Raw genomic sequence first — 26,282 nt, forward strand, 5'->3', positions numbered from 1 at the left:
TGATTCTGAATTCATACTTTATTGCTTTCATTCAATATATTTCTATATTTAGTTCTATATACTTATTCATTATTGTTAATTGGCGAGCATGTCTACATTTTCTTTGGGTCTCTTTCAGCTTCACCCTTTCGCGGGTCACTCTGCGCTTCACAATAGTCTACATTCAGTCATATCTACCTTCAACACGTACAACATGCTGGAGCCGAGAAGCATCCGCGAGAAAAGAGCAGTCAACATTCTGGGCCGAGACCCTTCATCAGTCCTGACGAAGGGTCTCAGCCCAAAACGTTGACTGCTCATTTCCACGGATGCTGCCCGACCTGCTGAGTTCCTCCAGTATGTTGTACATGTTGCTTTGACCCCAGCACCTGCAGTGTATTTTATGTATATCTACCTTCAATGTGTCCATTTGCATCATTTATGCTAATCTGAGCTTCCTTTTCTAAATTCACATCCTTGTTCTTAAATATTGCATTTCTGATCATTTTGGCAAGCGCTAAGAGGTACTGACTTCACACTTGCTCTGCTCCAACTTCTCAAAACATCTCGCACCAACCTAGTCCATCCACAGGGTACTTTGCAATCATCCCTAAACTTCAGATCTTAATTAAAGCTCTTTGTTTAAAACCTCAGCAAAAGGGTTGGATTTAGTGCAATGTCTCAGGTACAGGGACTTTGTTGTCCGGGTCACAGAGTAGAAGGTTGTCTAAAAATTCAAACTGGTCATTGCTTTCTCTTTTGAAGGAAAGACTTGTTAACTATTAAAATGTGTAAAATTAGCCAGATTTAATAATGTATTTCAATTTCTCCAAAGAAGCTTGTGCCGCTTTAACTTTTGACTGTTCAGATTTTCATATTTTGTTGTTTTCCAGTTCAGGGCAACAGATGTCAGTAAAGCAAACACTTAAGCTACAAAGCTTCTTATCTCATATTATGGCAGTTCCTGAGTTACTAACTTCTTAAGGCTTTTGTCATTTAATGAGCAAGTTTCTCAGTTGGTATGCATGACTCAGTGCTTAGCACAGTGGATTTGGTGACTGCCACTCGATTCTGTGAGACGGAGACAACCAGCCTGTTTTTTTTTAAATTCTTGAACCCAGTTCTACAGTCTGACACAAAACTGGTAACCACCAATTAGCAGTGAAGAGTAGTTAAATATTTTATGTTGATTATGCTGTACATAATGGCTATGGGCTGCCCTCTTGTAAAGGCAGGGACTAGTTAGGGATAGTTAACGTTACTTTGTGCATGGGAAATCATGAATTTGATTGAGTTTATTTGAAGAGGCGGCCAAAAGAATAGGGGAGGGCAAGGCAGTAGATGTTGTTTACACTGGTAAGGATATGACAGGGTCCTGCGTGGTAGGCTGGTTCAGAAGGTAAGATCACCATGTGATCCAGCGTGAGCTAACCAACTGGCTACAAAATTAGCTTGGTAGAATTAATCAGAGTGGTGGTGGAGGGTTGCTTTTCCGATCGGAGGCTTGTGATGAGTGGTATGCTACAGGAATTGGTGCTGGGTCCTCTGTTATTTGTCATATATGCTAACAATTTGGATGATAATATTCATGGCATGATTAGTAAGTTGTGGATGTCACCAGAATTGGTGGTGTAGTGGACAGTGAAATTGTGTAATGTTACAACAACATCTAGATCAATTGGGAAAATGGGCAAGTGATTATAAGAAGGAGTTTAAACTAAATTTACTATCAAAGTACATATATGTCACCAAAGAATTGAAAATACATGTGGACTAAGATGGTAACTGTCCTGTGCTATCACCAGTGGGATCATCAGTTGATCTGTCACCTGTCTTCAGGAGTTTCGGCCTGCTTATGATCAAGACTCCCTCGAGGTGGTGGGCCAGCAGTGCTAAAGCACCACCTCCCACTGATGAGCTTAACAACTTGGCATCTGCCTCTATCAGAGTTGTTGGTCGCTTCCATCCAACAGATAGTCCACTCTTCAGGTATCTACGCAGCTACTGAAGAGTTTACAAAAGATGGACAGACTTTCTGACTATCTGCCCCTCTGGACGTACTTGGTACACACCCATGATGATCCTGTCTCTGCTGCCTCAGCCACAGCCCTGCTGGTTGACTTGATCTCTCTTCTAGTAAAGCCAAGGTCACACAGCCACTTCTGGAAAGTGAAGGCAATAAAGCCACGGCACCCTACTTCGAATGGATAGCATGAGACCTTCCACCCTCTGTCTCTGCATTCTGATCTTAATTCTGCATACTTGGTTAACTTGCGTTCATGGGCTTCATCGATGTTGTCTTCCCAGGGGACTGTGAGTTCACCAATAGCCACTTCTCTACTGGTGTCAGACCAGACGATTATATCTGGACACAATGTGGTGAAAACTATTAGCTCCAGGAAACTGCCTTTCCCATCCAGGTCAGCTTTGACACACCAATCATTGGCTGAAGAAAGTATGCTTGATCTTGGGCCTGAGCTGTACACCCTTGACTTGGAGCTTTCTTTCACAAATGATATACGATGTTCTGTGCAGCATGGGCATGAGATAAGTTGTGCTGCAGTACTCTCTGCTCAACCGCTTCTGTTACAACTTTGAGAACATTGTCACCATATAAAACCCTGAGATTCTTTTCCTTGTGGGCATACTCAATAAATCCATAATAGAATAATAACTATAATTGAATCAATGAAAGACTGCATCAACTTGGCCATTCAATCAAAGTGCAAAAGAAAAAAAAATCGTACAAATAAATAAATGAACAAATGAATGAATGAATAACTAACTAACTAAATAAATAAATATCAAAACATAAGATGAAGAGTCCTTGAAAGTGAGACTATAACTTGTGGGAACAGTTCAATGATGGGGCAAGTGAAATTGAGTGAAGTTATCCCCTGTGGTTCAAGGGCTTGATGGTTGAGGGATAATAACTGTTCCTGAACCTGGCGGTCTGAGTCTTTAAACTCCTGTACCTTCTTCTTGATGGCATCAGTGAGAAGAGAGCAAGCACTGGTGGTGGTGGTCCCTGATGATGGATGCTGCTTTCCTGCAACAACACTTAGTGTAGATGTGTTCAGTGGTGGAGAGGGCTTTACCTGTGAGGGACTGGGCCATATCCACTACCTTTTGTAGGATTTCCTGTTCAAGGGCATTGGTGTTTCCATACCAGGCTGTGATGCAGCCAGTCAATATACTCTCCACCATAAATCTATAGAAGTTTGTTGATGTTTTAGATGTCATGCCAAATCAATGCAAACTGTTAAGGAAGTAGAGGCACTGCCGTGATTTTTTCGTAATTGTATTTACCTGCTAGGCCCAGGACAGGTCCTCTCTAATAATAATACTGAGGAATTTAAAGTTGCTGACCCTCTCCACCTCTGATCCTCCAATCAGGACAGGCTCATGGACCTCTAGTTTGCTCCTTCTGAGGTCAATAATCAGTTTTTTGGCCTTGCTGACACTGAGCCAGATTTTCAATCTCCCTCCTATCTGTCTGTTGATTCACCACCACCTTTGATTTGGCCTGTGACAATGGTGTCACTATCAAACCTGGATATGGCATTGGAGATGTACTTGGCCACACAGTCATAAGGATAAAGTGAGTAGAGCAGGGGACTAAGCACACAGCCTTGAGGTGCACCTATGTTGATTGAGATTGTGGAAGAGATGTTGTCAATCCAAATTGACTGGTGTCTGTAAGTGAGGAAATCGAGGATCCAATTGCACAAGAGGAATTGAGGCCAAGGCTTTGGAGCTCATTGATTAATTTTGAGTAGGTGATGGTACTGAATGCTTAGTGTAGTCGATAAAGAGCTTCCTGATGCATGCATTTTTGCTGAGACATGTGCCAAGTGATGCTTTTGTGAAGTTAAGCCAGGACAGGACATACAAGGTGAATGACAGGTCCATTGAAAGCGTTATAGCAGGGGTCTCCAACCTTTTTCGCACCGCGGACCGATTTGATATTGACAATATTCTTGTGGACCAGCTGACTGGTGGGGGGCAGGGGTGTTAATCACAACCAGAATATGGGTGATAAGTCAACTAAGTCACTTATAAGTGGCTAATACACTCAATTTTGTTTCTAAAAGGGTTTATCTAACAAATTTAATATTAAACACACAGCGCATATTTTCCTCATATGAACATAAAATCATTGCAGCACATCAATATCGCTGAATCAGTGGGAGCCCTGGGGTTGTTTCCCTGAAACAAGACGGTCCCATCAAGGGGTGATGGGAGACCGTGATACTCGATGGAGGTTCCTTTTGTCCAGTCTATTCCGCAAATTAGTTTTCGTTGCATTCATTTCAGAAAAGCCCGCTTCGCAGAGATATGTTGGAAATGGAAGCAACGTTTTCAGTGCTTTCATGGCTATCACAAGATATTCAGCCTTGACTTCGATTCAGAATGCTGGCAGAGATGTTACGTCAAGCATACTTTTCATTTGCAAGCTCGAGGAGCTGATCTTCTTCCCGCACTGACATGGATGACACGTGGATCATGACCTCGCGTGCGTTCAAGTTCCAACAGTGGGCGTGACAGGGAATGAGGAAAGGTGCAGCTGACTGATCCGTTTCCTCACCACTGCATTATAGATTTCGAGGTACAAGTACTTAGTTCCTTGGAAGTGGCCACACTGGGAGCCATGATGGTAAAGAAAACAGATGGTATGCTTGTCTTCACTGAACAGGGCACTAACTGAGTACAAGAGTTGGGATGTCATGTTTTGGTTGTTGAGACTGCATCTGGAATATTGTGTAATATTATGGTCGCCATACTGAAGGAAAGACATGATTAAGCTAGGGGTGTCCTGGCGATATCCTTGTGACTGAAGAACTTGAGTTATAAAGAGAGACTGGGACTGTTTTCTCTGGACTTAAAAAAGTTTATAAAATCATGAAAGGCAATAGAGAGGTGGATAGTCACAATCTTTTCCTAGGATAGAGGAGTCTAAAAATAGAGGGTATAGGTTTAAAGTGAGAGGGGAAGGATCTTAAGAGTAACTTTTTCATACACAGGGTGGTGGGTAGACAGAATGAGTCACCAGAGGAGATGGTAGAAGTGAGTGCAATTACGGTGTTTAAAGGCAGTTAATCAGGTACAGAGATAGGAAAGATTAGAGGAATATGGGTCAATTGCAGCCTAATGGGTCTAGCTCAAGGAGGCACCACTCAGCATGGATGTGATGGTCTGAAGGGCCTGTTTTACTGCTGCAAAACCAATGGAATCTATTTATTGTTTTTGAGTATTTTCTCTGCAAATTTGATTGCATTGTTATTCACATCTGAACACTGGAAAAGTAATTTTGCCGACTCTTTTGCCTGGAAATTAGATTGGTCTGATAAGGGCCAGTTAAAATGTTGTACGTAACGCCAACACCAAGTTGGGTCCCACCTAAAAGGAAATAGCTAAATCAGATGAAAAGGTCTTTGAATACATGCTGTCATCTTCCCTACCTCAAAAGAAGCAGGATACTTGACTGAGTGTACCCCACAGATGAAGACAATTGCCATGGCATTGCTGTGCTGGCCACTGGGAAGGCTCGTCACACCTTAAAGGTCCTCACCCCACAGTAGCTGCCGACCAACTCCAAGTAAGGTTGCTGGGCAAGGGAAGACATGGAGATACTATGCATGTGGCATCCCCACCACAAAACCACATGTTCTGATGGAGGTTATGGCTGATCTACGAGAACAAGATTACATTATGTTATCATAAGCTGAATACCATAAGAGGATATAGTCTTGATTCAAACACTAGTGAGTTTGCAGATCCCTTGCGCATGGCAAAATGATGCTGACCAATGATGTGCATAATAAATTGATGTTACAAATGAAATATTTCAATTTATATTTCACCAATAGGATTTGTTTTTCATATATTTTTTACAGCTGTATGAAAGTCACGTTTTCATCCTGATGGGCTCAATTTAGAAACATAGAAAAACCTGCAGCACAGTACAGGCCCTTCAGCCCACAATGCCGTGCCGAACACATATTTACTTTAGAAATTACCTCGCATAACAATAGCCCTCTATTTTTCTGAGCTCCATGTACCTGTGCAGAAGTCTCTTAAAAGACCCTATTGTATCCGCCTCCACCACCATCGCCAGCAGCCCATTCCATGAACTCACCACTTTCTGCATAAAAAACTTACCCCTGACATCTCCACTGTACCTACTTCCAAGCAACTTAAAACTGTGCCCTCTCATGCTGGCCATTTCAGCCCTGGGAAAAAGCCTCTGACTATCCACATGATCAATGCCTCTCATCATCTTATACACCTCTATCAGGTCACCTCTCATCCTCTGTTGCTTCAAGGAGAAAAGGCCAAGTTCACTCAACCTGTTCTCACAAGGCATGCTCCCCAATCGAAGCAACATCCTTGTAAATCTCTTCTGCACCCATTCTGTAGTTTCCACATCCTTCTTGTAGTGAGGTGACCAGAACTGATTCCAGTACTCCAAGTGGGGTCTGACCAGGGTCCTATATAGCTGTCTATTACCTCTTGGCTCTCGAACTTAATCCCACGGTTGATGAAGGCCAATACACGGTATGCCTTCTTAACTACACAGTCAACTTGCACAGCAGCTTTGAGTATCCTATGGACTCGGACCCCCAGATCCCTCTGATCTTCCACACTGCCAAGAGTCTTACCATTAATATTATATTCTGCCATCATATTTGACCTACCAAAATGAACCAGCTCACAATTATCTGGGTTGAACTCCATCTGCCACTTCTCAGCCCAGTTTTACTTCCTATTGATGTCCTGCTGTAACCTCTGACAGCCCTCCACACTATCCACAACACCCCCAAACTTTGTATCATCGGCAAACTTACTAACCCATCCCTCCACTTCCTCATCCAGGTCATTTATAAAAATCACAAAGAGGAGGAGTCCCAGAACAGATACCTGAGGCACAACACTAGTCATCAACCTCCATGCAGAATATGATCTGTCTACAACCACACTTTGCCTTCTGTCAGCAGGCCAGTTCTGGATCCACAAAGCAATGTCCCTTGGATCCCATGCCTCCTTATTTCCTCAATAAGCCTTGCATGGGGTACCTTATCAAATACCTTGCTGAAATCCATATACACTACATCTGCTGCTCTACCTTCATCAACATGTTAAGTCACATCCTCAAAAAATTTAATCAGGCTCATAAGGCACGACCTGCATTTGAAAAGCCATGATGACTATTCCTAATCATATTCTGCCTCTCCAAATGTTCTTAAATCCTGCCTCTCAAGATCTTCTCCATCAACTTACCAACCACTGAAGTAAGACTCACTGGCCTATAATTTTCTGTACTATCTCTACTCCCTTTCTTGAATAAGGGAACAGCATCTGCAACCTCCAATCCTCCGGAACCTCTCCCATCCCCATTGATGATGCAAAGATCACTGCCAGAGGCTCAGCAGTCTCCTCCCTCACTTCCCACAGTAGCCTGGGGTACATCTCAACCAGTCCTGGTGACTTAACTAACTTGATGCTTATCAAAGGTTCCAGCACATCCTCTTTCTTAATGTCCATATGATCAAGATTTTCTAGTCCACTGTAAGTCATCCCTACAATTGCCAAGGTTCTTTTCCATAGTGAATACTGAAGCAAAGTATTGATACTTCCACTACCTCCTCCGGTTCCATGCACACTTTTCCACTGTCACACTTGATTAGTCCTATTGTCTCATGTCTTATCTTCTTGCTCTTCACATACTTGTAGAACACCTTGGGGTTTTCCTTAATCCTGCTCACCAAGGCCTTCTCATGGCCCCTTCTGGCTCTCCTAATTTCATTCTTAAGCTACTTCCTGCTAGCCTTATATTTTTCTAGATCTCTGTCATTACCCAGTTTTTTTTAACCTTTTGTAAGCTTCTCTTTTCTTCTTGACTAGATTTTCAACTGCCTTTGTACACCATAGTTCCTGTAGCCTACCATCCTACCATCCTGTCTCATTGGAATGTATCTATGCAGAACCCCACACAGATATCCCCTGAACATTTGCCACATTTCTGCCATACAGTTCCCTGAGAACATATGTTCCCAATTTATGCTTCAAATTATGATCACTATCTCCAAAATGCTCTCCCACTGAGAGACCTGACACCTGACCAGGATTATTTCTCAATACCAGATCAAGTACAGCCTCTCCTCTTGTAGGCTTATTTCAGTGGGATAGGGTTAAAAAGTAGGGTGTCAAATTTCATTGCACATGCTCCTGGTTGTCACATAGATGTCCAATATGCTAGTGTGTATGCTGACTTGAAGGGCCTGGCAAAATTTTGTTACAGTCATGACTTTACTTGGAAATGACTGGTGGCACAATTGACTCTCAATGTGATGGACTTCATACACTTATTGCCTAAAACAGGGTGATAACTAATTCAATTTCCAAACATATATGCTCTAAGCTAAAGATGACTTAAACATGCAAAATAAGACTCAAGCTTTTTTTTTGTAGGATTAAGCTGGGATACGAGAGATCAATACGGATTGGTAAAGGTTGTGAAAGTGGATGAAGGAGCTATGCAGCAAGGCAGGGCTGAATAGGCTTATATCAAGTTTAAATGGGAGAGTGAGTGAGGCCAGCAAAAGATTGCAGAAGTGACAAAAGAACAGGTAAGATTTCTATATTTCTTTCTCCATCAGCATAGAAATCTCATGCTGTGGAGGTATTAAGGAGATATTTCACATTTTGAAAGTCTGGTGTCAGGCATGTGGACTATGTGACTTTCCATCGGAGCTGATTGAACAAAATTCTCCAAACACTCTTTTCTTCAGTTGGCTCAGCACTATGATGGTGCACAGCGGTGATTTCTTTTGCTGAAGTTCATCCTCATTGAAGGATCTTTCCTGAGGTATGGAAAGTGATTCAGAGTCTTGTGATAGACTGTAACTGCCAACAGGCTGCACCATGTAAGGAAAGCACGTCATCAGAAGACAGTTGTCTTCTGGATGCTTAATATAAGGTAAATCCTATCATTCACTTCGGTGAAGGAATAAGTGATAAACTGGAATCAGATTCCAAGGTGTACAAGTCACATCTGCCTATTATAAATTGGTGACTAGTTGGGTCATCTTGCTTCTACAGTCAAAGCAAACAGTTACTCATTCAATCTGTGGTCTAACTCAACTCTAGCAGGAAACTCTTTGGAAATAAGTGCATTATTGCTATGAGGAGGTTTGAGATCTATCAAAGGCAAGGGATTTCCAAGAAGCCAGACAAACTGCTGCAGGGAGATTCATGCAGTGCCCTTGAAAAATTGTAATATTCATACCAAAAAAAGAGGCAAACAGGGGGAGCAGAACATCTTCCCTCTTTACAGTAGGAAATTCCACATAAAACTCTTTTGCCTCCTCAGAATCCAAACAGAAAAAGGCTATCTTCAATCATACGGGATTGGCTAAGAGATTTAATGACAGAAGGTCTATGAAAATAGGCAATGTCACATGGATTAAAGTGAGCATTCTGCTGAAGGATAGGATATGGCATTTGAAATTCAGAATGCAGTTGAACAGAACAGCAAGATTATTAATGATCTGCTTCAAAGGGTTTGGGTAAGGAAGGATATTTGTCACAAAGGCATAATGGTGTTTAAGACAACAGCTTCTTGATTCTAAGCAGGGGAAGGTTGCATTTTATTGAGGAAGTGATGTTAAAAGAGAATTATACAAATGATAATAATTTGGATTCTACAGCCAACTTGTAACATTTTACAGAGCATGATAGTAAATAGTAAATATCCTAGAGATCAACTAATTCCTATTTTATGGAATACACCATCAACTCTACCCCCGCCCAATCTCAGCTCTAATCCCTGCCATATTTTCACCATTCCCTCCAATCTTCCCTCTCTAATGTAGAACGTTCTGTCATCAGCAAAGGTCCTTACCTTTACTCCCCTTTACCCACACCTCAGTGAGTTCTGGGCCTGGCAAAATAATGAGCTCTTCTTCTGTTGCCTCTATCTTCAAGGCCGCTTCTTTGCAAAGACTCTCCCTCCACACTGATGATCCCTTCTCCCATTTCCAACCCTCCTCCTTGGACACCCTGCTCTTGTTCTCTGCCTGCTTTGGATCTTTTAATCTCCAACTGCCAACGAGACACCAACTGGCTCAACTTCAGCACTCCTCTCTCTCCACACCAATCCCAACCTCACCATCAAACCCTCAGACAAAAGGGGTGCTGTTGTAGTGTGGTGAGCTGACCTCAACCTTGCTATGCAGCTTTCTCAGACACCTCCTCTTACCCCTTGGAAAGGACCCCATTCTGGACCATCACTAACCTTATCAACTCTGGAGATCTTCCATCCACTGCCATCAATCTGATAGTCCCTTTAACCCACACTCCATGCTTCTACCTCCCACCCAAGGTCCACAAACCTGACAGTCTGCATAGGCTCATTGTCTCTGCCTGCTCCTGGCCCAAGTGAACAAGTGTCCACATTCCTCAATGCCATTCTATTCCCCCTAGGTTCAGACCATTCTCACATACATCTGCGACACTTCACCTGCTCTTGATTTCAACAACTTTCATTCAATTCCCTGACCCTGAGTGGCTCATTTTCACCATGGATGACCAATCCCTATACACTTCTATCCCCCATGAAGAAAGCCTTAAACTTTCTGCTTCTTCGACAAAAGACCCGACCGGTTCCCCTCCACTGTCTGGTGGAAATAGTCCTCACCCTCATCTCCTTCCACTTTTTCCCAATTCAAGGGGGATCTATGGGCACCCGTATGGTCCCCTGCTATGCTGCCTTTTTGTTGACTACGTGGAACAGTAAATGTTCTAAGCCTTCCCAGGTAATGCTTTCCAACTCTTACTGTGCTACATTGATGACTGCATTAATCTGCTTCATGCGTTCATGCTGAGCTCATCAATTTCATCAACTTTGCCTCCGACTTCCACCCTGTCCTTAAATTCATGAGGTCTATTTCTGACACCTCTCTCCCCTTTCTTGACCTTTCTGTCTCCATCTTTGGAATAGCTTTTCTCAATCTACTGATTCCCACAGCTATCGACTCTTTCCACCATGTCTCCTGTAAAAATGCTATTCCCTTTTCTCAGTTCCTTCATCTCTGCTGCATTTGTTCCCAGGATGTGGCTTTTCTTTCAAGGTCATCAGAGATGTCTTTTCTTTAAAGAATGGGGTTTCCTTTCCTCCACCATTGATGCTGCCTTAACCCACATCTCCACCATCTCCTGGGCACCCATGCTCACCTGCTGCATTAACAAAGGTGGAGATCCTCTACCAGCCCGTGAGCTTCTGCATCCAACACATCATTCTCTGCAACTTCCAGCACCTTCAACAGGATCCTACCACCAAACGCATCTTTACCTCCCCCTTTCCCTCCCACTCTCCACTTTCTGCAGGGTTTACTCCCTCCCAGATTCCCTTGTCCATTCGTCCATCCCCACTGATCTCTCTCCTGGCAAGTGGCTGAAATGCTACACCTGCCCATTCACCCCCATTCAGGGCCCCAAATAGTCCCTTCAGGTGAGGCAACACTTCACATGTAAAGCTCTTGGGGTCGCCAACTGTATCTGGGGCTCCTGATGCAGCCTCGTCTATATTGATGAGACCCGACGTAAATTGGAGGACTGCTTTCTTGAGCGCCTCCGCTCAATCCGCAAGAAGTTCCCAGTGATCAACCATTTTAATTCCTGTCCCCATTTCTGTTCTGGCAAGTTGGCCCATGGCTTCCTCTTCTGCCATGATGAGGCCACTGTCAGGGTGGAGGAGCAATATCTCATATTCTGTCTAGATAGCTTCCAACCTGATGGCATGAACATTAATTTCTCCTGGTAATTTTTTTTCTTTCCCCTTCCCTCTTGTTCTATTTCCTTCTCTGGCCTCTTACATCTTCTCCTCAACTGTCTATCACCTCCCCCTGCTAACCCCTCCTCCTTCCCTTTCTCCCATTGTTCGCTCTCCTCTCCAATCAGATTCCTTCTTCTCCAGCCCTTTGCCTTTTCCACCAATCATATTCCAACTTCTTACTGCATCCCCTCACCCATCCATCTGGCTTTGCCTATTACTTTCCAGTCTGACCTTCTTCCCCTCCCCCACCCTCCTACTCTGGCATCTTCCCCCTTCCTTTCCAGTCCTGAAGAAAGTTCTCAGTCTGAATTTACATGCTTATTCACATCGATAGCTGCTGCCTGACCTGTTGAGTTCCCCCAGCATTTTGTATGTGTATTGCTCTGGATTTCCAGCATCTGCAGAATCTCTTATGTGCCTATTTTATGGTCTAATATTTCATACCTTATCCTGATCTCTCATCTAATAGTCGATAATTAGCGGTTTCACGTAAGATAAAGATAATAACAATAAAAATCCAGCATGAAAACACATAACTTAGTTTGGTAAACATTGTTGACAGTAGAAAAGGATAAAAGATGCATCAGCACATAAACATCAAATTAGGATGGCATAATAAAGACATCAAATGAAAAGCCTATAAGTATATTTCAAAGAAATTCCACTGCAACACAGCAATTTGTCAGCCTTTCCCCAATTGTGCTCCATATAGGTACAATTATATTGCAATAGGTCCATATATTGCAATTTGAGTTCCGTTATATGCTGTTTTCTCCAATGAACAGTAAATATTACATCATGTAAATTATTACTGACTGATATGATATTACTTTTCTAAGGAAGTTGTAAAACAATTTTGCCTTATTTACATTATTTGGGACATAACTGAAAATCCTAACTTGAATATCGATAGGTTCCTAACACTTGTACTTATGAAAGGAGCAAATATTTATTTATTTACTTACTGTTTATTTACTGAGATACAAAATGGAATAGGCCCTTCTGTCCCTTTAAACCAAACTGTCCCAGCAATCCCCTGATGTGACCTTAGCCTAAGCAAGAACAGGAAAACAGATTATTATCCGAACGGTGGCCGATTAGGAAAAGGGGAGATGCAATGAGACCTGGGTGTCATTGTACACCAGTCATTGAAGTTGGGCACACAGGTACAGCAGGCGGTGAAAAAGGCAAATGGTATGTTGGCATTCATAGCAAAAGAATTTGAGTACAGGAGCAAGGAGGTTCTACTGCAGTTGTACAAGGCCTTGGTGAGACCGCACCTAGAATATTGTGTGCAGTTTTGGTCCCCTAATCTGAGGAAAGACATTCTTGCTATAGAGGGAGTACAGAGAAGGTTCACCAGATTGATTCCTGGAATGGCAGGACTTTCATATGAAGAAAGAATGGATTGACTAGGCTTATACTCACTGGAATTTAGAAGATTGAGGGGGGATTTTATTGAAACGTATAAAATTCTAAAGGGATTGGACAGGCTAGATGCAGGAAGATTGTTTCCGATGTTGGGGAAGTCCAGAACGAGGGGTCACAGTTTAAGGAAAAAGGGGAAGCCTTTTAGGACCGAGATGAGGAAAAACTTCTTCACACAGAGAGTGGTGAATCTGTGGAACTCTCTGCCACAGGAAACAGTTGAGACCGGTTCATTGGCTATATTTAAGAGGAAGTTAGATATGGCCCTTGTGGCTAAAGGGATCGGGGGTATAGAGAGAAAGCAGGTACAGGGTTCTGAGTTGGATGATCAGCCATGATCATACTGAATGGCGGTGCAGGCTCAAAGGGCTGAATGACCTACTCCTTCACCTATTTTCTATGTTTCTATGGGACAAATTACAGCAAACAATTAACCTACCAACCAGTATGTCTTTGGACTGGGAGGGAACTGGAGCTCCTGAAGGGAACGCGTGGTCACAGGGAGAATGTACAAATTCCTTACAGGCAGCAGCAGGAATTGAAGCCTGGTCACCTCTACCATAAAGTGCTGGGCTAGCCACTACTCTGCCATGCTGCCCCAATATACCAAATGCCAATGAATATCAGTGAATGATGATTTTAAACATACTTAATAACTTTTAGAAGTTTTGCTTTATAATCCAAGTAAATTGAGAATATTGGCGCTGAATGCTAAGGAATGGTTACTAAGAAACAATCATCATGCTCACAAACAGTTCCTCAGAATAAGCTGAAAATCAGCCTAGTTCGACCAGCTCTCATGTTAAGAAGTTGTAGAGCAAGATATCAATTACCCTAGACACCAAAAATATTCTTGATCATACTACTCTATACTCAAATAATGCAACATTTAATTAAAAAAAGATTTATGGTAAAATTCTTAAATTGCTCTATAACACACACCCTTGAGCCAGAATCTAAGTAAGATCTTTTCCAGTTGCGTTTCAGATTTCATTCTGAATGAACAATTTAACAGATATACTGAAAATGTGAATTAATAGATAAAAATCTGACGTTTACTGGATTTTTTCTTCTCAGTTTCAATTAAACTACAAATATCTCTTCTTCATTCAACCCCTCAATCTAGCTGTTGCTTACAATCCATACTAATTTTTATCAATACTAGGTAAATAATAATTTTTTAAAATCCATTCCAAATGTGGTCTCTCTGATGATCTTCACAATTGTATTCTAGAAGTTTCCTCTTCAGCCTACAGTAAGGCAGTCTAATTTCATACTTACTTGTACATTTCACAGTGCGACCTATTCAAATGTTCCCAAAGTGAACCTTATATCGACCAATTAATATTGGTCTTTCTTGTACCTTGGCCTAGTATGGAAGCAACAATGCCGCAGAATGGAAAAGCCTACAAAAACTGATGGATACAATGCAGTCTATCACAGGAAAAGCCCTCTTCACCATTGAATACGTCTACATTGCCCCTAGAAAGCAGCTTCTATCAAGCACCCACACTATCCAGGCATTGCTCTTCTTGATATTTTCATTGGAATGGAGGTACAGGTGTCTTAGGTCCCAACACTACCAGGCTCAGGAACAGTTATTACCCTTCAATCTCAGGCTCCTGAACCAGTGTGGCTAACTCCACCAACCTCAGCTCTGAACTGATCACTGAACACAGTCTTTGTGTGTAGTTTTTCATTGATTCTATTGTATTCCTGTACTTAATAAATTGGCCACTGAGTGTATGTTCATGGACTTCTACTGCTGTAGCCCATCCACTTCAAGGTTTGATGTGTTGTGTGTTTACAGATGCTCTTCTGTGATAGTTGTAATACATAGTTAGCTGAATTGCTGTCACTTTGAATGAGTCTGGTCATTGTCCTCTGAACTATCTCATTAACAAGGCATTTTCTCACACAGAACTGCCACTTCTTTGTGTTTTTTGCACCACTTTCTATAAACTGTTGTGCATGAAAATCCCATGAGAACATCAGTTTCTAAGGTACTCAAACCACCCCATCTGGCACCAATAATCATTCCACAGTCAAAGACACTTAGATCTTATTTCTTCCCCATTCTGATGTTTGGTCTGAACAGCAACTAAATGTCTTGATTGTGCCTGCATGCTTTTATGTATTGAGTTGCTGCCACGATTGGCTGATTAGATATTTGCATTACCCAGCAGGTATATTGGTATATTTAATAAAGTGACCACTGAGTGTACATACTTCGATAATAAATTTACTTTGAACATTGTACTAAACTGAAACCAAGGGTAATGTTGCCCTTGCACTTCATTTAGAGACATTTAATTTAGAACATTTAGAAATTCAATTGCATCTTAAAGTGAGTGTCTGGAATGGAGAGGATGGGAGGGAGATGTTGGTGTAGTGATGTCTGCAAATGAGGATTTCTAGGTGCAAAATGAAATTCTCATTCACAGATTTTGAAACAGGCACACAAACAGTATCATTTATTGGCTTTGGTCTTCTTGGAGAACTTTGGTGCTGCAAGCTGGTGAAAAAATAGGACAACAGTTATACTACTTTCAAAACTGTAAGCACCTCTCGAAGAGCAATTTATTCAGGCTGGGAATGACAGAGACAAATAAAGAAACGAGTACAAGAGAAGAGATTGTTCTTTTGATGGAGGACTTTTGATGGAGGATTGGAGGTCCTGCCCCAACTGGAGGCAGGTATCCCTGGACGACAGCGAACCTCAGGAGTGGTGCAAGTTCACTAATAATACTGACCAATTAGATGCCTATTCCACATCTGCAGAAACTTACTCTACATGATACAACTTTTAGGGTCTTGCTTGACATGTTTATACAACTACTAAGTTGCTTCGTTAAATTTTGGTTGTGAAGAGAAGTTTGGAGGCTTTATTTTACTTCAGAAATGCATTAACACATTAACTTTAAAAGTCTTTTCCGGATATATGAAGTTCGCGACATTGCCGACTTCACAAGTTACATTCAGTTGTCCTACAATGCTGATTGGCTTTCTTGAATACCAGTTACAGTAGAATGGCTTTTTGAGTCATCACAGTGTACAATAGAAATCAGTAAATCATTTCATTTTTATGAATCTTGGCAGTGCTCATTGTAATTTTTCTGAAACACGCATAAATTGCCAGCTATAATTAGCCTAAGTTAGCAATTTGCCAGAGTGAGATTTGAACAGCTGGTGGTGGGATCACTCGCTCAGTAGCAAAACATCTATACAGTATTAACGTTCTGATTACCAGCATTCATCAATTGTGTTTAAGGTATTTAACTATAAAAAATAATTCTAGAGGGGTTGATGATCAAAATTCAGACATAACCAATTAAATTTAATATTGTATCTTTCTTTTCATTATAGATCCAATAAAGTACCATGTTTCAACATTGATCCATTGAACCAAAGATGACTTAAAACTTTGTTTTTAAATTTCTAATTTAAATTTATAAAAATATATTTTGATGAAAATCTTAAAACAATAATTATTTATTTTCAAACTATTTTAACTACCGTTACGTGGAGCTCTTAAGTATTCTTGGTAATATATGTACTTTTTCCTTATTATTGAGATAATAACTAGGGTCTGTTTAGAATATAACTTTGATTTTGTTGTACTTTCATTCTTAAGTCTCTTGATATTTGATTAGCCAATGGTGACTCTATGCAAACTACTGTGTGCAATGTTATCTATATTTCAAATCCTAAATCACAGAGTTTAGCAGTCAAACATGTATAAAATAGTTAGATAACAAACATTTTTTGTATTTTAATAATTGGAGCATGCAAAATGAAATAAAAATAATGGAACAAGGATATAGAACACGCAAAGGTTTTGAGTTTTTTGGAGGATTAAAAAGATTAAAGATTAGCTTTCTTTGTCACATGCACACTGAAAAATCGAAACATACAGTGAAGTGCATCTTTTGCATCAACAACCAACACAGTCTGGGGATGTGCTGGGTGCACCCTGCAAGTATTGCCAAGGCCGATGCCAACGTAGTATGCTCATTACTAATCCATCCCATACGTCTTTGGAATATGGGAGGATCCCAGAGCACCCATTGCAATCACGGTTAACAGACAGAAGTGGCAATTGAACTGCCGATCGCTGGCACTATGAAGCACAGTGTTAACCGCTACGCTAAACGTGCTGCCCTGATCACTTACATCAACATGATTTATATGGAAAAAGCAGCAAGGCATTCTCAGTAATAGCATTAGCTCTCATTTGACTTCTGTAAATTTTTCTATCAGCTAGATGATTATGCAAAAATATTTGCCTTACGATATATATATTGTTGAGAGCATGAACTGAGTGATTGGCTTTTAAGGCAGGTCACAAGCTGAGGAACTGATATTTGTTTTAACCTTGGATCAGTTGCTTCAATTTTTTGAACTTTTGACAGTTCTGATTTGGCAAACTAAAGTGAACAAGTATGAGGTGTTGCACTTTGAGAGGTCAAATGAAAAGAGAAGGAATATAGTAAAGTGCATTGGAGTACAAGGTGGTATTAGACTACAAGTCCATAGCTCCCTGAAATGGCAACACATGAATAGGGTGGTAAAAAAGACATATGCATGCTTACTTTCTTTGGACCAAGCATTGAGTATAAAAATTGGAAAGTCATGATGAAGCTGAATAAAACTTTGGTTTGGGTCACATTTAGAGTGTTGTGTAGGTTTGGCTGACACATTACAAGAAGAATATGGGGGCTTTGGAGAGAATGCAGAAAAGGTTTATCAGGATATTCCTTGGGATTAGACAGTATGATCTATAAGCAGAGAAGTTTTCTCTGGAGTTCCATAGACTGATGCGAGACCTGAGGGAAGTTTATAAAATTATGAGAGGCAGATGTAGATAGTGTAGATATCCAGGGTCTATTTCCCAGGGGGTGGAAATATCAAGTATTAGAGGTCATAACTTTAAGGTGGTTGGGGAGAGTTTAAAGGAGACACATGAGGCAAGATTTTGTTTTCCAGAGCGTGGCAGGTGCATGGAAAGGATTGCCATAGAGTGTGGTGGAAGCAGACACAATAGTGATATTTAAGAGGCATCTAGACAGGCATGTGAGCATTCAGGGAACAGAGGGCTATGGATCATGTGTAAGCACAGCGGTTTAGTTTAATTTAGCATCATGGTCCACACTAACATCTTGGGCCAACGGGCCTAAACTGTACATTGCTGTCCTGTGTCCTATTTTCTAAGGAGTCAGAAATGAAAACCAAAATGCAGCTTCAAGGGAAAATCTGACATCTTAAAACTCCAGGCCCTGCCACAAAGTCACTGAAATGTACTAATTATCACTCTGGACAAAACTCTCCCAATTAAAAGTGACTAAATGAACAATGTGTCACATAAGAAAGGAGGGTATGGTGAGCTGAAAAGCTTATATCAATTGTTCCATGAGTGACTTAAGAGTCTCAAAATAACTTAAAAGCAGGAATTCCACAAAAAAGTAATTTTCTTTATTAAACAACAACTGTAATATCAGAAAGAAAGTTTTATTTAATGAATATATAAACAAGCTGGGCAACACTAAATATTTCTTGCACATTAATAACAATGTTTTGAACCTTATATACCCCTACATGTCCACGAGATAATGATGCACAGTAACAGTTTTAAAACATGCCCATGGTTGTTAACCATACTCAAGGATTCCTTTTGGTACCATGTCAACATCTTCACTATATATCAACAGCAGAGCCCATGACATGCCACGAACTTGAAAAGAATAGGACAAGAAGGATACTAAAATCTGACAGAACACATATAAGAGGCAACCTGGAGAATTGCTGATATACATATTCCAGCACATCACATTCAAACACCATTCTACACAATACATTGCAGATAAGCACTGTGTCAATATTTTATGATTTGCTTGTAAAGACTAATAGGAAATTATATTTTTATCCACTTTCAAATAAAAGTCAAACAGAAATTGCGTGCATTTTGATACACAAATCTCAAATACAAAAATTACTGTACAGTAATTGACACAGTATATAATACAGGCTTGATAACAATCAGAACACCAGTCAAGTTATTTATCTGAAAACAAGCGAATGGAAAAGAGAAGTTGCATTAATGATAATCTTTTGTTTTGTTACGACTCAAAGCAAGATGTTTACCAATGACACAAAACTAAAACGATACCGTCAGTTTGTCACAGTGTTTATCTTAACCAGTGTTCTATGCCAAAGTATCAAAAGAAATTTCCTTGAAATTCTGTAAAACATGTAACAAGAATTGTTCTTTTCCATTGGTAGAACAGTTTTCTTATCCCCCAAAAGTCTTGTTTTGATACCCTGATTTGAGGATCACCTTTCGATCAGTATCACTATAATCTGGGAACAATTTAATTTCCCCAACTGTTCCAAAATTGGCACATTACATATAAATGAACTAACAGCTAAACATCACTGTTTTATGCTTTTAACTATGACATTTACTTAAGATTAGGTCCTTGTGGTAAGAATTTCCTACTTCAAGTATTCAGTTGGACTATAGAACATAAGAGAACTGCTTGTTAGGGCACTCAAAGGATCACAACCCCAATGTGACAACTGTGTTGCTTACTGCTCCTTGTTGTCTGTGTTCTCTAGGAGTGCAAAATTTGCCAGATGTGCTAAACATTTTCCTAAGAACTTTTCCCCTTTACCAGAGGAAGATCTGAGGTTTGGTTTTACTTAAGCAGTAGAAAGTTTTCTATTGCATTTCCACTCACAACAATGAAGCACCTCTGCTGCTAAGTGTGATAATGCATTAAGAATTCAAATCATATAAATGCACAAGTTTCGATACTTATAAATCAGACGTAAGATACTGTCAAACTTTTTCAAGAATCTTTCAAAATGAAGTACAACAGTTGTCATCTGAGTACTTCACTATCTCAGCAAGAAGGAAGTTCACTTCCTTCTTCCTGAACATGTTCTATGCACAAAGCAATCCCAATCTGATAGGCCAGTTTCAGAATTTTGAATACTCTTCCATTTCAACACTATTGTAAATCAATCATCGAATCAACATATTCAGATGTACAGTACATTTTGAGAGGCACAGGTTGTTTTTGTTCAGAAGGATAATCCTTGTCAACTGTTTGATAACTCTTTCACCTTAACAATTGAACACCTTTTACTCCTACACAAAAGCTTACTATTTAATGCATAGATGTTAAAAGCTTATAAAAGTTCTCCTCTTTCCTACTCAACTGGAAATTCAGGTGTGAGTGAGAGAATAAGATGACCCGAGGAGTTCCCCAAACCCATTATGACTGCTGAACTTGCAGAAGCTGACAATATTGGGTTGAAGGCTGAAGCTGATAAGAAAGAGCTGCAAGCAATAGGCATCTCAAGCAGGATGCACCTAATCATGATGTGGGCTTTCAGAGTACCGACTATTTCTTAGTCATTATTGGGAAGCCAATTATATTTGGAATGATACTCATAATACTATTAAGGTGTATATAAATTCAGCTGGATGAAGATTGACTTTAGTTGCATTAATGCTGGATTTGGTGGTGGTGGGGCTCTTTTTAACTCACTTCATGATATCACCATTACCTCACTTTTTACTGTATCAAGCTGCTTCTTCCAGCATTTTGATGACTTGTTCCAGGACATCCGGGCATAGATCTGAAATTCGTTGAAGCAAATTGTCTGTGTACTCCTGTAGTGCCACATTTTCCTTTTCACCTCGCTCCAGCTCCTCTGCTAACTAGAGGAAACATCAATACACTGTTTAGATTTCACACACAAATAGATATTTAGAACAAGTTGAAGCTTTTCTAAAATTAATGAGCAACATGACTGTCATTTGTTCTGTAATTGGAACCAGAAAGGTAAATAACATAAGTTGATGCAATTCTTTTATAATAAACACTATAGGTTAGATTCTACTTTAAATTCCTTAAAGAGTTCAAGGTATAAATTAATGTGTACATAAGTTTTACTTTTGAACAATATGTAGAATATAAATTAATCAAATTATTCAGATATTTCTCCTTGGAGCGACGGAGGATCAGAGGTGACCTGATAGAGGTGTATAAGATGATGAGAGGCTTTTTTCAAGGACTGAAATGGCTAACACAAGAGGGCACAGTTTTAAAGTGCTTGGAAGTAGGTACAGATGAGATGTCAGGGGTAAGTTTTTTACGCGGAGAGAGGTGAGTGAGTGGAATGGGCTGCCGGCGACAGTGGTGGAGATGGATACGATAGGGTATTTTATGAGACTCTTGGATAGGTACATGGAGCTTAGAAAAATAGAGGGCTATAGGTAATCCAAGGTAATTACTAAAGTAAGTACATGTTCAACACAGCATTGTGGGCTGAAGGGCCTGTATTGTGTTGTAGGTTTTCTATGTTTTCTATAAACAGAGACTGGTCATACAAATAAATGCATTATGTATTCATAGCTTAGTTAAACACTTCAGATCACAAGCCAAGCAGAACGAAGAACGTATTCCAAGTGGGCAACATGAAGAGATAAGGAAAAAGAAAAGAAAATGGGGCATGAGTCCAGATCAGTAAGCGTCATTGCTTCATTTACTTTAAGTTGGCAAATTAGATGTCTGTAGTTTTAGAGTCTGGGAAAGAGCACATCAAAGATATGAAGTGTCTTGATTTCTGCAGAGTAAATCATGCAGTGAGACAGAATGCTTTGTTAAAAAAAGCACACTCTGATAGAAGAATGGTGCAGGAAGTTCTGAAATAAAAGCAGCATCTAAATTAATTTAATTAACTTTGGATTTTTTTTTAAAAGAGAGAAATTGGATTCAGTTCAGAGAAACTAAAAGCTAGGAAAGATGTACACTCATAGATAACACTTTCATTGAAGCTATCTAAAGTTATGAGAAAACAGGTAAAGAAACTCAACTGCTGGCAGTTGAGTTCCTAAATCCTAATGCTCTTAAAAGAAACGGCTTGTCAAAATTGTGGATTGTCTACAAAACCCTAGGTTAGGTTGGCCAACTGCAAATGTAATTCCTTCTTTGAAAAAGAGGCAGGTGGCCAGGAGAAAAATAAAAACAAAAAGAATCCACAAGTTAGTTAGCTTACCATCTGTCCTGGGGAAGTGGTAGAAGAAATGATTAAGGGTGCTGCAGCAGAGTAAGATTCAAGGTGATGAGGCAAACTCAACATAGCTTTATGAAAAGAAATCAGTTTTGACCAGATTATTTGAGTTCTTTGAAGAAGTGACATGTGCAGTGGATGAAAGGGAACTGGTGGCTGCACTATGCTGTACTTGGAAATATAGAAGACATTTTATAGAGTCAAATCAAAGAAGAGTTTATTGTCATATCTTCAAGCACAGGTGTATTGAAAAGAACTTACTTGCTGTGATTTAGTTGGATCAAGTGCTGTTGTAGGATGTAAAAGGTGCAGGCAGGCGGAGTGGCATATCGGCATGGATTCAAAATTGGTTGGTTGATAGGAAACATATTCATGCATAAAACTGTCATTCTCTCATTGGCTGAATTTAACGAGTGATGTGTCACAGGAATAAGCGGCAGGGCCTCAACATTAAAAATGAATACTATTGAGCTGAATGAAGGCACTAAAGGCAAGGGTACTAAATTTGCCGATGGCATAATGATGAGTTGGTAAATAAATGAGGCTAAAAGTGTGTGGGCAAAAATCTGGTGAATGGATTATAATATGGCAAAATATGAAACTGGATTATATTGGCAGGAAAAATGAAAAAGTATCTTTTCTAAATGGTGAGAGATTGCAGAGATGTGGAGTGATGTAGGAAAACCTTATATGCATGAGTAGCAAAAGGATAGTTTCAGATACAACAATTTAAAAAAATTAACAGAATGTTGTCATTTATTACTAGAGAAAAATAAATACAAATGTTGTGGTGGTGGTTGCAGGATCAGGGTTATGCTTCGGTTATAAAAGCATAGACCACATTCAGGGTACTGTGTATATATTGGTTACTTTATGAAGGAAGGACGTTCAGAGAAATTTCACTAGATTTGACATCTTAGTCAAAATATTGGACAGGCTAGGCTTATACCTGCTGCAGTTTCGCAGAGTGGAGGCCACACACAAAATATACAAGGTCCCTAAAGATGGATGGGGAGAAGGTTTTTCCTTTTGTGGGAGAACCAAGAACGAGGAGCCACTGTTTGAAAATAAGGGATCTCCTATTTGCAATAGCATAGAGGCGAGATGTTTTCTCTCAGTTCAAGTTTATTGTCATCTGGCTGTGCATATATACAACCAAACAAAACAAACTCCTCTAGACCTCAGTGCACCCACAAAGCATAAATCACACACAGCACATTAATCAAAATGCTACCATAAGTAAGTTAATAAAATATAATTCAAAATGCGTGTAGTGTGCAGCACAGCTAGACAGTAAGGCAGTGTTGAGGGTCTTTGTAACTCTTCCTCGAATCAGTGATATATGCAGAAACTTCCAATATTTTTAAAGTAAAGGTAGATAAGCAAGGAGGTCAAAGATTATTGTAGGTAGGTAAGAAAGAGGAATTGAGAAGATAGTTAGGATAGCCGTGATAGATATGGTGGAACATGGCCAAGTGGCCAAGTGACTTACTCCTGCTTCTAATTCATAAGTCTGTAAGACCACTGTGCCTTAGATGGAAACTATCTTTGATGGAACTGGTTTTAGTAACAGTACAGGAAATGTCTTACAGCACTAGGGACCCAGGTTCAGTCCTGAGCTCGGCATTCATTGCCTTTGTGGAGTTTGGACTTTTCCGTTCTGACCTCTGTGAACCTTTGGATGTGCTGGTTTCTTCAGACATCCCTAATGTGTTAGTGATGGTAGAATTTGGGGGGACCTGATGAGAATCTGGGGACAATAAAATAATGGGATTAACATAAGATTAGTGTGATGGGTAGTTGATGTCTGGCACAGATTCATTTGGCCAAAATGCCAAGTATAGTTGACTCTGAGAATAGAATCATCAGTAAGCAACAGGTTCCAACTATTGGTTGGACTTGAGAAAAATGGAAAATCTGTTTTTGAAACTTAAATAAATAGCATTTTCATATAATAATCAAGTACCCGAAAGTTTAAGGGCAGAGACTCAATTTTTCTACTTGTGAAAGGGACAAGGTGTGTGAACACTGATGGTCTGAAAATGCAGGAAAATAATTAATGCAAAGCAACAACGATGGATAACAATGAGTAACAAATGCAGCCCACTGATGACATAAAGAGGTGGAATTGGGCTGAGGACAAATCTCTGATAAAAGTCAAAAGATAGCCCACCAAGTACTGAACAGAAAGAAAACAGAATTTGAGAAGGAAATGAGCATATACTTACATAGATGTCGTGGTATGCTATTTATTACAACTGATTTATAAATGTGTGGAGCCAGCTCAGTAAGAAGCTTATCAACGTGCTAAAAAACAATAAATATCTTAGTAGTGCTTAAAGAGCATTTCACCATAAGCAGCAAGATTACCAGAGGAAAGGTCATATATTGAAACAAGAATACCTCAATCACTGACAATTTAAAAATTAACAATTTTCCACAAAGTACACATGTATCAACGGGATAGTAGTTTGAAATGTAAAATGCATCACTATTTGTTCCAGAGAGCAGGATGCATAGATATGGAGAAACGATAATTTTTTAAAAAAAATGTCAAAACACAGCGTTATTTTTGGTGGGGCATAACCTGACAACATAAACAGGTTAGAAATATATTAGTGGCTGCAGATAAGATCCAACTGAGTGGTCGCAATCATAATGGAGAAAGGAGCAAGGTAAAGGGAGGAGACTAACTCCAAGCCCACGGAGTGAGCGGTGGAGGAGAAAATGGAATTCAACAAAAAAATTCCAGTTTCCCTCTCTGGCCAAGCTAGCAACTGAGGCAACAAGTGCTGTATATTTAAACAATGAAAAGCTTCATAAGATACAAACAGCATGAGCTGCTGTAAAACAATGATGATATTTCTCTTAGTGAAGTTTTGCTGTTAATTTGTAAATATAAGAAGAAATAAATTAGATTAGAATACTCCAGCCTGACCAAACCATCAGGTATAATTAACTGAGTCTTGCACAAGAACAGCAGAGTAGCAGAGATGATTTAACCAAGATGCAGTGTAAAATATGACGGAAGGAAAAATAGAACTAAAACAGCATTAACTACTTCAATAACAGAGTCCAATGGGATAATAAAAAAGCAGCAGGGTTAGTAACGAAGCTGTAATAATGTTCAAAGACAAATGTGGCTAGCTGATACTTAGGGGTCTGATTTCGGTACTTGCTGATGGTGAGGTGCCGGGCTGCAATGTTTCAGGTAAGAAAATAATAGACCCATTGCATGCAGTTTTCTAATTCACACTCTTGACTGCCCAAGTATTTTGTTCCATACAAGAGTTAAGGGTCTATTTTTTTTCCCCATTACATGGTAACGTATATAAAATGTTACACATTCAAAGAGGAGGATATAAAAAAGTAATCAAGGGCTTAATAATTGATCAAATGAAGAAAGTGAAAAACAATTTAAATTAAGTATAAAAAAATGTCTTCGGGGAACAGAAGTTGTGATAAATTGCCAAAAAGTAATTAAAGATAACATCTTTTAATTAAAACATAGTATAGAAAAAATATCAGCAATGAGTGAAATTACAGATCATAAACTTAACAAAAAATAATTCATATTGAAAATGTTGTACAGTTTCCTTATAATACCTCTACACAGTGAGGTCATTCTTAAAATTAAGTTATAGTGGAGAATCAGAGATGAAGGATTAAATTCTATTTAAAACCCAAACAATGCAAAGTTGTGCAATATGCACTTTGAAGAGGTTTAAATTCATATAGATTACTTAAATCTACCAAGGTATCAAATCTCAGAGTAACTCAGCTCTTTTGCTAATAATATATGTGGCCAAGGCTTTTTTAAGGTAGAATGCGGTGAGATCATTAAACATAAATTAGCTCTAAGTTGCTGACTGTATAAAAATGCACAACCCATTCAGAAGTTATTAAGCTACTAAGCACTAGATTATTTGTTTAGAAGTTATTCGCACACGCTAATTAG

The 26,282-nt window shown here is 39.7% G+C and overlaps 1 protein-coding gene across 4 annotated transcripts in view; it reads right to left on the reverse strand.

Annotated features, from left to right (window-relative positions):
* Positions 1-18,737: 18,737 nt before the first annotated feature.
* LOC132377797 (ERC protein 2) overlaps positions 18,738-26,282 on the reverse strand; it is a 782,782-nt gene continuing 775,237 nt past the window's right edge. For 3 of the 4 annotated variants that reach the window (XM_059944157.1, XM_059944160.1, XM_059944156.1), the window contains one exon: positions 18,738-20,969. In XM_059944157.1, the coding sequence (XP_059800140.1) occupies positions 20,832-20,969 (138 nt within the window). In that variant the 3' untranslated portion in view covers positions 18,738-20,831. The remainder of the gene's footprint in view (positions 20,970-26,282) is intronic. The other variant, XM_059944158.1, reaches the window with a different exon arrangement.

Source organism: Hypanus sabinus, chromosome 19, assembly GCF_030144855.1.
Source record: "Hypanus sabinus isolate sHypSab1 chromosome 19, sHypSab1.hap1, whole genome shotgun sequence".
Taxonomy (NCBI): domain Eukaryota; kingdom Metazoa; phylum Chordata; class Chondrichthyes; order Myliobatiformes; family Dasyatidae; genus Hypanus; species Hypanus sabinus.